The 12129-nt window shown below is 34.4% G+C and overlaps 1 protein-coding gene across 2 annotated transcripts in view; it reads left to right on the top strand.

The window, feature by feature from the left end:
- Positions 1–12129, top strand: part of RARB (retinoic acid receptor beta) — a 236036-nt gene that overhangs the window by 133158 nt on the left and 90749 nt on the right. Inside the window, exon 1 of one of the 2 annotated variants that reach the window (XM_083376153.1) lies at positions 424–611. The exons of the other annotated variant lie outside the window; for it this stretch is intronic. Coding sequence (XP_083232279.1) covers positions 455–611 — 157 coding nt within the window. The 5' untranslated portion in view covers positions 424–454. Of the gene's footprint in view, positions 1–423; positions 612–12129 lie in introns of those variants that run through there. 2 annotated transcript variants of the gene reach the window in all.

The following is a 12129-nucleotide window of genomic DNA, read 5'->3' as shown; positions in this document are numbered from 1 at the left end:
AGTGAGCCGTTCGAAAGCAGAAGGATCTATTCAGCAGCAAAGGGGGATCTCAAGCTGCTATCGAAGCCTGTTTCGTCCGCAAACTTCAAGGCTGCATAGGAAGCAAAAAAATACCATCGCTTCAGAGCAAGGCAAAGTGACTCGAAGGCTTCTGAAAGATTTGGGGGCACAGATTTGGGGAAAGTAGAACTTGGAATGCTGCTCGTTTTCCCCTCCTCCCTTTATTCGACAGGATTGGTTGAAGAGCCTGGAAAATGGTAAATGATCATTTGGATCAATTACAGGCTTTTAGCTGTGTTGTCTGTCATAATTCATGATTCTGGTCTGGGAAAAAGACCAACAGCTTACGTGCCAAAAAAGGGGCAGAGTTTGATGGAGTTGGATGTACTTTTATATGTCATTTTCCCCCACACCTAGAGGAAGGCACTTTTGCAGACCTACTGGAGAGGGAATCATGTTTGACTGCATGGATGTCCTTGCAGTCAGCCCTGGTCCAATGCTGGATTTCTACACAGCAAGTCCATCTTCCTGCATGCTCCAGGAGAAGGCTCTGAAAGCCTGCTTCAGTGGATTGGCACAAACAGAGTGGCAGCACCGACACAGTGCTCAATGTAGGTCCTGCTATTGTTTTGTTGCACTTATTTCTTGCTCTCATTTTTTTTAAAAAAATATTTGCATGTCAAAAACAGGAGAAAAATGCTACCCATAAGAGAACAGGAAAGGTTAAAACAAGGTGTATTTTCCCAGGTAGATTTTTATGCAGGTGTGTGTGCATGCATGCACATTTTGGCTTTGCACTTTAAAAAAAAATAATAGCACAAATTTAAGCACATTTCAATTTTCAACCTTATTCCTCTAGTATATTTAAATAGTTTGGCCATTAAATGTAAATGAGGCAATGCTTTTTATTAAATAAAATATCATGCAGAATTTCCTTATCTGTATGTTTATTTGCTTTTCATAGGCTATTTTTAAAAAATGAATTTTAATATTTTAACTACTGGTAGGTGTATTTTAGCATTCTGAAAGAAAGAACGTTTTGCAAAGCAGCCATCTAGGGGCAGGTAAAATGGAAAGTTGAGTGCTTCTGTAAATGTTTCTCTTTTTCTGACCAAGAAAAAGAAAAAAGCACTATTTCTTTGCATTGACCATGCTGCTACGTTTATTTTTTTACTTTGTTGCTCTAAGAAGTCCCTGTTTTTTCTAGAAAATGTAACTATGAACACCCCTTGTGTTTTGCCATCAATTATCTCAGCACTTTCTTGGTGTGTGAACAGTTCAAACTGGACAAAAAGCTATAGTTTAATCTTGCAAAATTGTTTTAAAATGCCTAGTTGAATTATCAGATATTCGTCCAGTGTTAAAGGACATGGGTGTCAAAACCTGGCATGCTTTTATAATTTACCGTACTTTAAAGTTTGAGAAAGAGCAAGCAGTGCCAAAGTTCTAACAGTGCATGGGGGAAGGAGGGACACCCTTGAAGGATGCTTGTTGCTTTGACACTGATTTGGATAAATGATAACTATCTATCAAATTGTTTTAACATGCTCTTTGACACTTCAGTGGACCATTAACTAGAGAGTATGGTTGACAATGTGGTTCTTAGGCTGCTCAATTGCTTCAAAATACCCAAGCTTAAAAATGTGCGAACAGCAAAAGAAGTAAATTTTGTGTTTTTTTTTTTATATGAGCATTTTGATAACAAATGCCACAATCAAAAGTATTTTCATTGTTATTAGATCACCATTATTAATCATAAAAACAAAAGAACTTAGAAAATGAGGCTCTGGGATAAAATATTGACAATGATTCAGGAATAAAGTTAAAAGCAAGTGTAAAGTGTTAAAATCAACAAACAATTAAAATAGTGAAGGTATTTCCAAGTATTTCCATACTAGGGAGGGAAGGTATTTAAACTGCATTAATTCAGCACTGCTGACTAAGAAAGAATTTTATTTAAGTCTGCCAGTATACCTTTCACACTTCTGTTCCTTTTTAGCAAGAATTTTATAATGTATAGTTTAGTTGTAATCATAGTATAAATATTTAAATGTTTAAGGTGTTGCCTAGTGGAGCAAGAGCTTTTCCAGTGTCAAATCTCCTATAAAAAGCTAATATTGCAGAGTTCTACAAGAGATTGCTATGAAAGAGAACTATTTTTTTTAAAAAAATATGTCAATGCCAGTTGCTTCAGCGCAAGTTAAAACAGGCTTACCCTGATCTCTGAATTGCAGGTTCTAAATATGCCATTTGTTAGAGGCTGTAATATGTTAATTAAATTACACTACCATACAGCAAATTGGTTCCAAAATATTCAAGGATTGAAATTATTTTTTGCAAATTATGATTTTTAATTAGTGATATTTATAGTAACGATCATATTCTGCAATATGCTTGATTTTATTCTGATATTTAACCTATTATCTATAATAAAAATATGGTCTTCGTAGTAAACAGCAATTCCAGTTGAAAATATTTCCTTACTTTTGCTAACAACAAACTGCAGTTTTGCATAATGTATTGAGATAAGAGCTATTTTACAAGATATAAAAAAAGGAATAGTCGAGTGTATTTTGGTTTGGGCATAAACATGTTGCAATAGTTGGTTTCTTCCACAATTTTTGATGCCTCGATAATAGAAGTTTAATAACTAGACAGTAACAGCACTTCTGATGGTTCAGTAATTAGCGCAGAAACACCCAGGAAAATATTGGTAATTTTCTGTGATGAAAACATGCAAATAATTGAAATTACACAGAAATGCAGTAAATATTTGATATATCCTAAAATTGTGTGTTTAAGGTTTGGGTTGCCAATATTAAAATCATGTTTGTTTTATGTGTGTGTGTGTGTGTGTGTATGTGTGTGCACTTATTGTATATTATTCTCAAACGTGCTAAGGTGTGAGTCTCCCCTCAAAATAAAACTTTTATTGGAGTTTAAAATATATTCTAATCTTAGGGCCAATATGCAAAGTGAAACATTTTTTTACTCAAGAATTTACAAATAACCTATTGTATTTTTCCTATAGCTAAGTATTTAAAACAAATTTATGAAAATATAAAAGGCTTAGATAAAGGCTGGTATATATTTCTGATTTTTCTGATTTTTAAAATGATGCCAAGTATAAATGAATGAAAACTATTTTATTTCTAATTATTCTTATAAGAAAAATGGTAATAAACCACCTTTTCAATGGATATATAATGCCTGTTTTAGAATGCCCTTATATATTTTTCCATGGTTTTCAGAAAAAATATGTAATGGTATTAACATTATTTATTTAAATAAGATAATGAAGTACATGTGTATCTCTACTCAGAAGTAAGCCCAGTGAAGTTAAATGATACATACTTTAAGGGAACTGCATAGGACTGGAAGGTAACAACATAATCCTGTTTATTCAGAAATAAGCTTCGCTATGTTGAGTGAGATGTAATCCTTATGTGTGTTTAGGATTAAAACTTTGATCTCTTTCACAATAGAATGTATGGGTCTTAAAAATGTCAGTTTACACAAATCAAACTTACAGTTTACAGGTCTGCAAAAAGTCTTAAAAAATGGAATTAACATTGCTAAAATATTGGCTAATATTAATGTTTAAATCTGACTGCATTCTTGCAGTAATTAGCTTCATAAAGTTCACAAATAAATAAAGAGAAAACTCTGTTTATTTTTTTCTATCTCTATTTAGAATATAAAAACAAACATATTTAAGTGTATGACATGATATCTACATTCCTAGGTATTGAATTGCAGCAGGTGCTATTGAAGGTTCTGCATTTCAGCCAAAGAGAAGATTCATTGTTATGTAGGTTTACTTAAAATTTCTAACGAATTTCTGGTATGGTTACTAAAAAACCTTTATTAGAAAGCTTTTATTTGCTGTAGATTGGTCTAAAAGATTCTTGCTCATTTATTGTTTAATATGGATCCAAAGTAATAATTTAGGATACTTTGAAAAAGAGTGAATCTAACTTTCTTGATTTTTCCTGTGACATTTTTTTCAATTGAAGAAGCCAACTTCTTTTTCAAATATATTTCACTTTTTTTTTTAAAAAAAGCTGATGTTAATATACATGAATTTTAAGAGGTAAGAGGGGCTGATTATTGTTTATTCCTAAATGGGAATTCAGTTACTATCTTCTTGCATGGAGAAAACATTGATTACCTCCAGATTTTAGCCTAGTGTTAACTGGCAGATCATTATAGTCCAGCTAGTAAGATGAGATAAAGTCCGATCTCAGATTGTGACAATAATCTTTATATCATCCAAACAAGTATATTTCCAAAGCTGTTTATACATTAATTGTATTCATACATTGGCCATCTTTACTGAAAGCTGTTTGTTTATTCGTGAACTCTTACCAGTTTAAAAGTGCAATCTCTGCCTTACTCCTGTTTCCTATGTCACTTTTTACAAAGGTAGCAAATTATGTCATACTTATGGCAGCATATTTAATCTCAGTGTAAAATGTCTGATGTTTAGCATCACTTTAACCTACTATTAACTTACATTACCTGATAAAAAATTAAAACTTATTCCAAAGACATTTTAGGTCAAGAACTCAGATTTAGTTGAATATAATCCTTTGAACCCTGCATTTGAATTCCAAAAGTCTGAAAATATTCATATACATATCTACTTCTTTCTTTCAGAAATGGCATCTCAGGATTCCCCCCCTTTTAATGTTTAATTATTCTATAATTTTAAAAGCTTTAATCATAATTTATTTTTAATGTTAATTTGATGTTGTTTTGTTTATCAGTTATATTGTATCCCACCCAGAGCCCCACTTTGAGGAAAAGATTGGTGGTTTAAAAAAATGAAATATATAAAAATAAACATAAATAATGTGAGCTGGACATAATTATGAAACTTAACAATCATTCTACCACACAACTGAACTGGTATTAATGAGCTCACTATTGAAAGAATGGGTCATATACAATTTGTGAATGTCCACAATCTATAGGCAATTATCTCCTACATTTCACTTTTATCTCTTGAGTTCTCCTTTTATTTACAGTTGTTTGAGAAAGGGCTGCAGAACCTAATAATTGTGTAGCTTTTAGATGTACTACAAGATATTTGGTTATTATTGCTAAAGCTTCCCTTTGATTGTGCATACAGTATATATTTGTGTAGTCCAATTTAGCACTCCTGAAGAGCTCTTCTGAAGATCTGATAGTTAACTAGATATATTCCCCATACAGTAGTAAGGAATCCAATTTTAGTGTCTTTGGCGCTACATTTTTTTCTTTTCTGTTCCATGTCCCTGCCATCACAGGTCAAATGTAACAGAAATGAAAAACAACTTCCTCTGATCATAACTGCATGCCAGACTACAACACATATGATATGTATTCTTTCTGCCATTTATGTAATGCTACTTCTGTGGTTGCTATATGCTGTAAATATGGAATATTTGGAACTAGACAGTATAGTCACTTAGTTACTGTAGTACAACTTTTGGTGCACCAACTTCAAATGACATGTTCATAAATTTCAAACATGATTTTTTTCCCCAAGGATTTGAATGATTATAGGCTGTTGTTGAGAAATCAAACTGTATTCATCTAACAATTAAGAGGACTACTTCTGTGCCCTTGAAGCTATTGAAACCATTTAGGTATTTTTTGCATTTGTTTAAATTCAACATAGAACCTATTCTGTGTCAGCATTTTCCATGCAAACAGGAAAACCCCAACAAGGCTAGAGCAGGATATATTCATGCCTGAGGAAAAGGAAATGGGATATTGTACCACCATGGAATAGCATCAACAAGGCTGGTGATAGAAGTTCATTGTACTATTGGCAATAGAATTGGGTTCTTCAAACTATTTGAACCTTTGCAGTAGTTTAAAAGTGCACTGTGCCACAAATAGGTCAATTCCCAAAGAGCAAGATGAAGACCAGGTAGAAGGAGAACACTGGAAAGCCACAACATTTATCTTTGGAAAGCAGTTTTTTCAGTAAGACAAACTATGTCAATGGTCAACTAAGCATATCACTGATAGGGACATCAAACCAACACTACCCAGAGTCATTTGCAGAGATGGGCAGCTATAGAAATCAGTCAAACATAAAACACACTTGATCTAATGGAGGTTGGCTATAGCCATTTGTTCTGTGAAGAGGATGCTGCAGATTCAATCCTTTTAAGAAGCAACATGTTCTTCAAATTCATATTAAAGCTTCTGCATTTTATTGCAGCATATGAACTGAAGGCAGAAGGGAAGATGCAGCAACGTATTTTCAACAGAAACACAGATTAATGGTTGGTATAACACAAATATCCACCAAAAAGTAACTAGCCCATGACCGGCAGAGGATGTTTTCCCAGTGGGTATGTCCATTATAATTTTGCACTGCTGTCCAACACAAACTTTACAACTATGAAATATTCCCAGGAGGAGACTGTTTGACTATTATGCTGTCAAATTTCTACAGGAAATATGGCTAAACTAAATTTAAATGTATTTCATTAAAATAAGTTAAAAAATTAATAATAATAAACCTTTATTGTCAAAGTACAACATGTGTACATTGAGATTAGCTGAGCCTCCCCCGTGCTCTCTCCCCCCAACACACAGTGACAACAAACCCTCCATCCCATCACACTATGTGAACCAACTACACCACACACTGACCTCCCAAGTCAATTCTGCATAAGATTATGTCCCATTTAAAAGCCTAACAGCCCACGGATAAAAGCTATTTTTCAGCCTGTTGGTACGGCTGGCTATATTCCTATATCTCCTACCGGATGGTAGGAGAGTAAAGAGATACCGTCCAGGGTGTGAGTCATCCCTGAGAATCTTCCTCACTCTTCCAAGGCAACGAGCCCTGGCGATGTCATCCAGTGGTGTCAGGGAACAGCCCACAATGTCTTGTGCTGTGCTCACTACCCTCTGTAATACTTTCCTATCTGCGGCTGTCAGACCAGCATACCAAACCACAATACCATACGAGAGGACGCTCTCTAATGTAGTCCTTCCCTGCTTGTTACAGTGCTTTTACATTAATCTTTTCCTAATACTTTTAAAAACCCATCTTACTATATAAGCAATATATTCAACAATGTTTTTAAAGCAGGCACAAAAAGAAAGAATCACTGAATATTCTTTGAATTTTTTTGAACATCTCTTTATTTCGTTACTAGGGTTTGCATTTAAGAATTTTTTCTTTGTACAAAATTGTCCTTGCTTCCAACCTATGTTGGCTGGTAAAAACTTTACAATGAATAACAGAATAACAGAGTTGGAAGGGATCCTGAAGATCTTCTGGTCCAAGCCTCCCACTCAAGCAAGAGGCCCTATACCAGTCCAGACAAATGGTTATGAAATTTCTTCTTAAAAACCTCCAGTGATAAAGCAATCATAACTTGTGGAGGAAGTCATTCCTTTGATTATTTGATCTCACTGTCAGGAAATTTATCCGTAGTTCTAGTATGGATCTCTCCTTGATAAGTTTCTATCCCTAATTTCATGTCCTGAACTCAGATCCTTTGGAAAATAGGTTGACATCTAAATATTGAACATTGCTATCATCTTACCCCTAGTCCTTCTCTTCATTAGACTAAACACAACCAATTGCTGCAACCATTCATATGTTTATCCTCCAGTTCCCTGTTGAGAGCATCTCTGTTGCTCTTCTCTGCACTCTTTCTAGGGTTCTCAGCATCTTTTTTGTATCATAATGATCAAAACTGGATGCAGTATACCAAGTATGGTCTTTCCAAAGGAGTATAAAGTGGTACTAAACACTTTGTGATCTTGATACTATCTCTCCGTTGATGCAGCCTTGGATTGCTTTGGCTTTTTTGGTAGCTGTAGCACATTGCTAACTCATATCTAATCCATATTTTACATCCTTCTCATAGTTACTGCTTTTGAGCCAGGTACCACCTACTCTATATCTGTGCATTTGGTTTTTCTTGCCTAAGTGTAAAACCTTTTCAATTTCTTGGATAGAGCATTCAAGTGTCAAGATCCTTCTGGATCATAAGTCTATCTTTTCTAAAGTGTTGACTATTCCCCCAGCTTGGTATTGTCTGCAAATTTGCTGAACTTCCCTTCTGCCCCATCATTTAAATCATTTATGAAAATGTTGGAGTTCTGGGCCTAAGACAGAACCTTGGGCTACTACTATATGATTCCTTTCACATAGTTGTAGTTCCATTGAAGACTACATGTTGTCTGCGATTGATCAGCCAGTTACAAATCCATCTGGTGGTGATGCTATCTATCCCACATTTTTCTACATTACCAAAAAGTAAATGGTATATTTTACTTATCGCTCATATGAGCATTCATATTTTTTTTCCATTCACAATAATGCTTGGAATTTCATTTTTAGCCAGAGACATGTGGCATACTTGGACCAAAGATACATGGAATTTCTAGTCCTTTATTCATGGATATATACAGTAGATATAATAAGTATATACTACTATTAAAATGACCAGTTTTGAGATATAAAAAAATCAGACCAAGATAAATGACTTCAGATTTTTTTCCACTTTTAATATAACATATAAGCTGTGCAATTCAATTGTAAAACAAACTAAAATCTTTTAGGGGGAAAATAAATATAAAAAATTTAAAATTACATGCGTAAAGTAATATTTTGTTGAAGCACTTTTTGATTTTATTGACAGCAATAGGTCTTATAGAATAGGAGCCTGTCAGCATGACACATGTTGTCTTGGGAATCTTTACCCACTCTTCCTTGCAAAAGCACTCTAAATCTGTCAGATTTCAAGGGCATATCATATGCACAGCCTTCTTTAGCTCACCCCACTTGGTTCACTTCCAGGCTCTGGCTGGGCCATTCCAGCCAGTAGAATAATCTTTTTCATTGATCTTCTGGTGAAGCCATTGTTTTATTGCTTTGGAGGTATGCTTTGGGTTATTGTCATTTTTGAAAAGTGACATTCCTCTTCATCTTTAGTATTTTAACAAAAACCTGAAGATTTTGTACTAATATTGACCGATATTTGGAATTGTTCATAATTCCCTCTACTTTGACTGAAGCCCCAATTCTAGCTGAAGAAAAGCAGTCCCAAAGCATGCTTCCAACATGCTTCTCTGTCGGTATGGTATACTTTTGGTGATGTGCAGTCTTGTTTTGTGCTAAACATACTTTTTGGAATTGTGGCCCAAAAGTTCAACCTCGGTCTCATCAGACCATAACACATTTTCCCATATATTTTTGTCAGACTTGATCTGGGTTTTAGAAAATGTACCCAGGCTTGAATGTTTTGGGGGTTTTTTTGTAAGAAAAAGTTTCCCTCTTGTTGCTCTATCCCAGAGTCCAGATATATGAAGAATATGGAAGACTGTTGTCATATGTACACAATCAGTACTTGCCAGAAATTCCTGATGGTTTTTTTTCCCCCATCAGTTTTGGAGGGACATTTAGTTTTTTATAATGTCACGATTGTACCATATTTTCTCCACTTGTTGATGACTGTCTTCACTGTATTCCATGATATATCCAATGCCTTAGAAATTGTTTTATATTCTTCTCCTGACAGCTTCCAACAATGAAAATATTTTGAAGCTTTGTAAGTTCTTTACAGATCATGGCTTTTGCTGTAAGAGGTAATTTTGTAAATGTCAGAATATTCTGCAGAATATATTCAGCCATATTTACATTTTTGGTAAACTCATTCAAGGAATGCAAGCTGAGATAACTGATGCATTCACACAATTTCACAGTCACCATGAGATAAATCATAAAACAAAGTTCAGGAATATTCCTTTACCCCATTGTTTTGCAAATCTATGTACACTACAAACTGTATGATTGTTTGAAGAGAAATGCATCTGTACCAGGTGCTAAGTGTTTTAATTAAATAAAAGAATTTGAGTAGTTCTCCAACTATGTGTGATTAATCTATTAACTTAAAATCGGTTCTGATATCGCTGTTTTACTAAACCGACAGCTTATTATTCTAAATAGGAAGCCTTCATTTTGTTTGCAAATAGTAATATTAAAGATTCTAACTACCAGCAAGAATGAGACCTTACATTTAAAGAGCATCTGTCATTTCAGATCTATAATGGCAGTGCCTGTTAGCAGGTATCCACTCACCTGCTGCCCATTATGTCACTCATCTTGTTGTGTCACTGCCTTATCACCAGCTGTCCCATTAAAGTGAGTGGGACTGTCAGTGAGTCAACAGTGGTTCAGAGGAGGAGCCGCTGTGGAACAGCTATGACAGTTGTTGCTCTTTAAAAATTATGATTTAAATTGAGTTGATTTAAATCAAGCCTTTTTACTAGTGATTTAAATCATGATTTAAATCATATCCATTCAGATTTCTAAGTAGGCAAGCCTTTCTCATTTTTGCTATGTCTGCTTGTGAATGATGTGATCTGTAACTTTCAACTGAATTTCATTATAAAAGGCAGTTGTTTCGTTGGTACAATTAATGTTGAATACAGGGCATTTGTATTCCGATAATCCTTACCTCTTATAAAGCACTCAAGCTCATGTTGCCCCTTTCAAACATGTTCTATAAGTTTCTGTTAACTCCCTCCATAAAGAATTATTTTTTAAAAAATCTGTGAGATAAGCACATAGAAGGAACTTTACATGTGTATCTATATGAATGTATGGCTGTGCTCTTCACAGATGTTTAATATGCTTAATGAATTAACCTATTTTTAAATATATTTAAAAATAAATTTACTCACATCTCTAAAATTTAGCAGCTCTACATATTTAACTGTCCAAGTTAAATATGTTCCATACACTGAACCTGAGTATTAATTTATTTTCTATGATGAGGGAATTTGATTTGGAAAGTTATAGGATAAATGTGTTACACATGGTATTTTTCTCCTCAGTTACAAACTATTTATTTCAGATGAGGACAAATTAAAAGAGAAGCCAGAAATATGCAACCTTTCCCAAACCACATCAACAGAGACCAGGGGTTGAAGCTCTGTCCTTAGATAAACTTCCTTTCAAAAGCTCTGACATTAATCCAATATCATGCAATTTCTATCCTGCTATAAACCATCAGCAACTCAGTAAGCTTCAAGGAGTGCTGCCTGTCTGGATTGCAAGAAGGATAACAAATTTCAAGGACCTGTCAGGTTGCATATATGTAGTAATATGTTTCTTGGTCACCTAGCATCATTGGGAGAGTTTTAATAAGTTGTGCAGGTCTGTCTTAATGTATGTTAAATGCATGTGAATTGCTTCAGAGTTGGTTCATAGTGGCTGAACCGGTTGGCATATTCCAAATTACAAGTCTCAGTTACTGCCAAGTAGAGATTGGGCAATTTATGTAAGTGCTTGAGAAATTAAGCTTGAATACATCCTAAATTTGAGCCAACTTTTTTTTCCCAAACTGTAGATTGTATTTCCTTGAAATATTAAAGAGTTTGGGGACTGAATTACCTTTGTTTCTTCACTAAAGTAACTGTTAAAGGATGCTTTTCTTTGAGCCATTTCAGCTTCAAAAGATTTTTGAGGCTTAGTCTGTTGGAAAGCTTAAGGATATAATTAGCTAAAATGGAGATGGAGACAAGTGAAATTTAGCTGCCGGTGTTCAGTTCATGTTGTTGAAGAGAAGAATTCTTGAAAGCAAACATAATTATTTCATGATGATCCTCCAAATGTCTCTGTTGGATTTAATGAGAAGCTATTGCATATGGAATTATATATTTTAATCAGTTTTTCCTTTCATTGCATCAGAACAACAAATAGATTTAAAAAAGACTTAATGAATGGTTGCTTCACAGATACTTTTGATTATGCAAACATTGTCACAATTTAATTAGGATTAATTAACTGTCACAATTAAGTAAGATTATTTATTTATTTTATTTTATTTTATTTTAATTCCATTTATATCCCGCCCTTCTCCGAAGACTCAGGGCGGCTTACAAGCTTAGCAGTAGCCTTCATTCTATGTATATGCCTGCTTATTAGGGCTTTCACACACACACCAAGCGGTATTATTACAAAGTCAGCTTAATTGCCCCCAACAATCTGGGTCCTCATTTTACCTACCTCGGAAGGATGGAAGGCTGAGTCAACCTTGAGCCTGGTGGGATGCAAACCTGCACTAATTGCAAATATACTCTAATAGTATGATTTTCATGTAT

The sequence above is a fragment of the Vipera ursinii genome (genome assembly GCF_947247035.1).
Source record: "Vipera ursinii genome assembly, chromosome: Z".
Classification (NCBI taxonomy): domain Eukaryota; kingdom Metazoa; phylum Chordata; class Lepidosauria; order Squamata; family Viperidae; genus Vipera; species Vipera ursinii.
The sequence above is the reverse complement of the archived record's forward strand: the minus strand, read 5'-3'. Positions and strand labels throughout refer to the sequence as shown.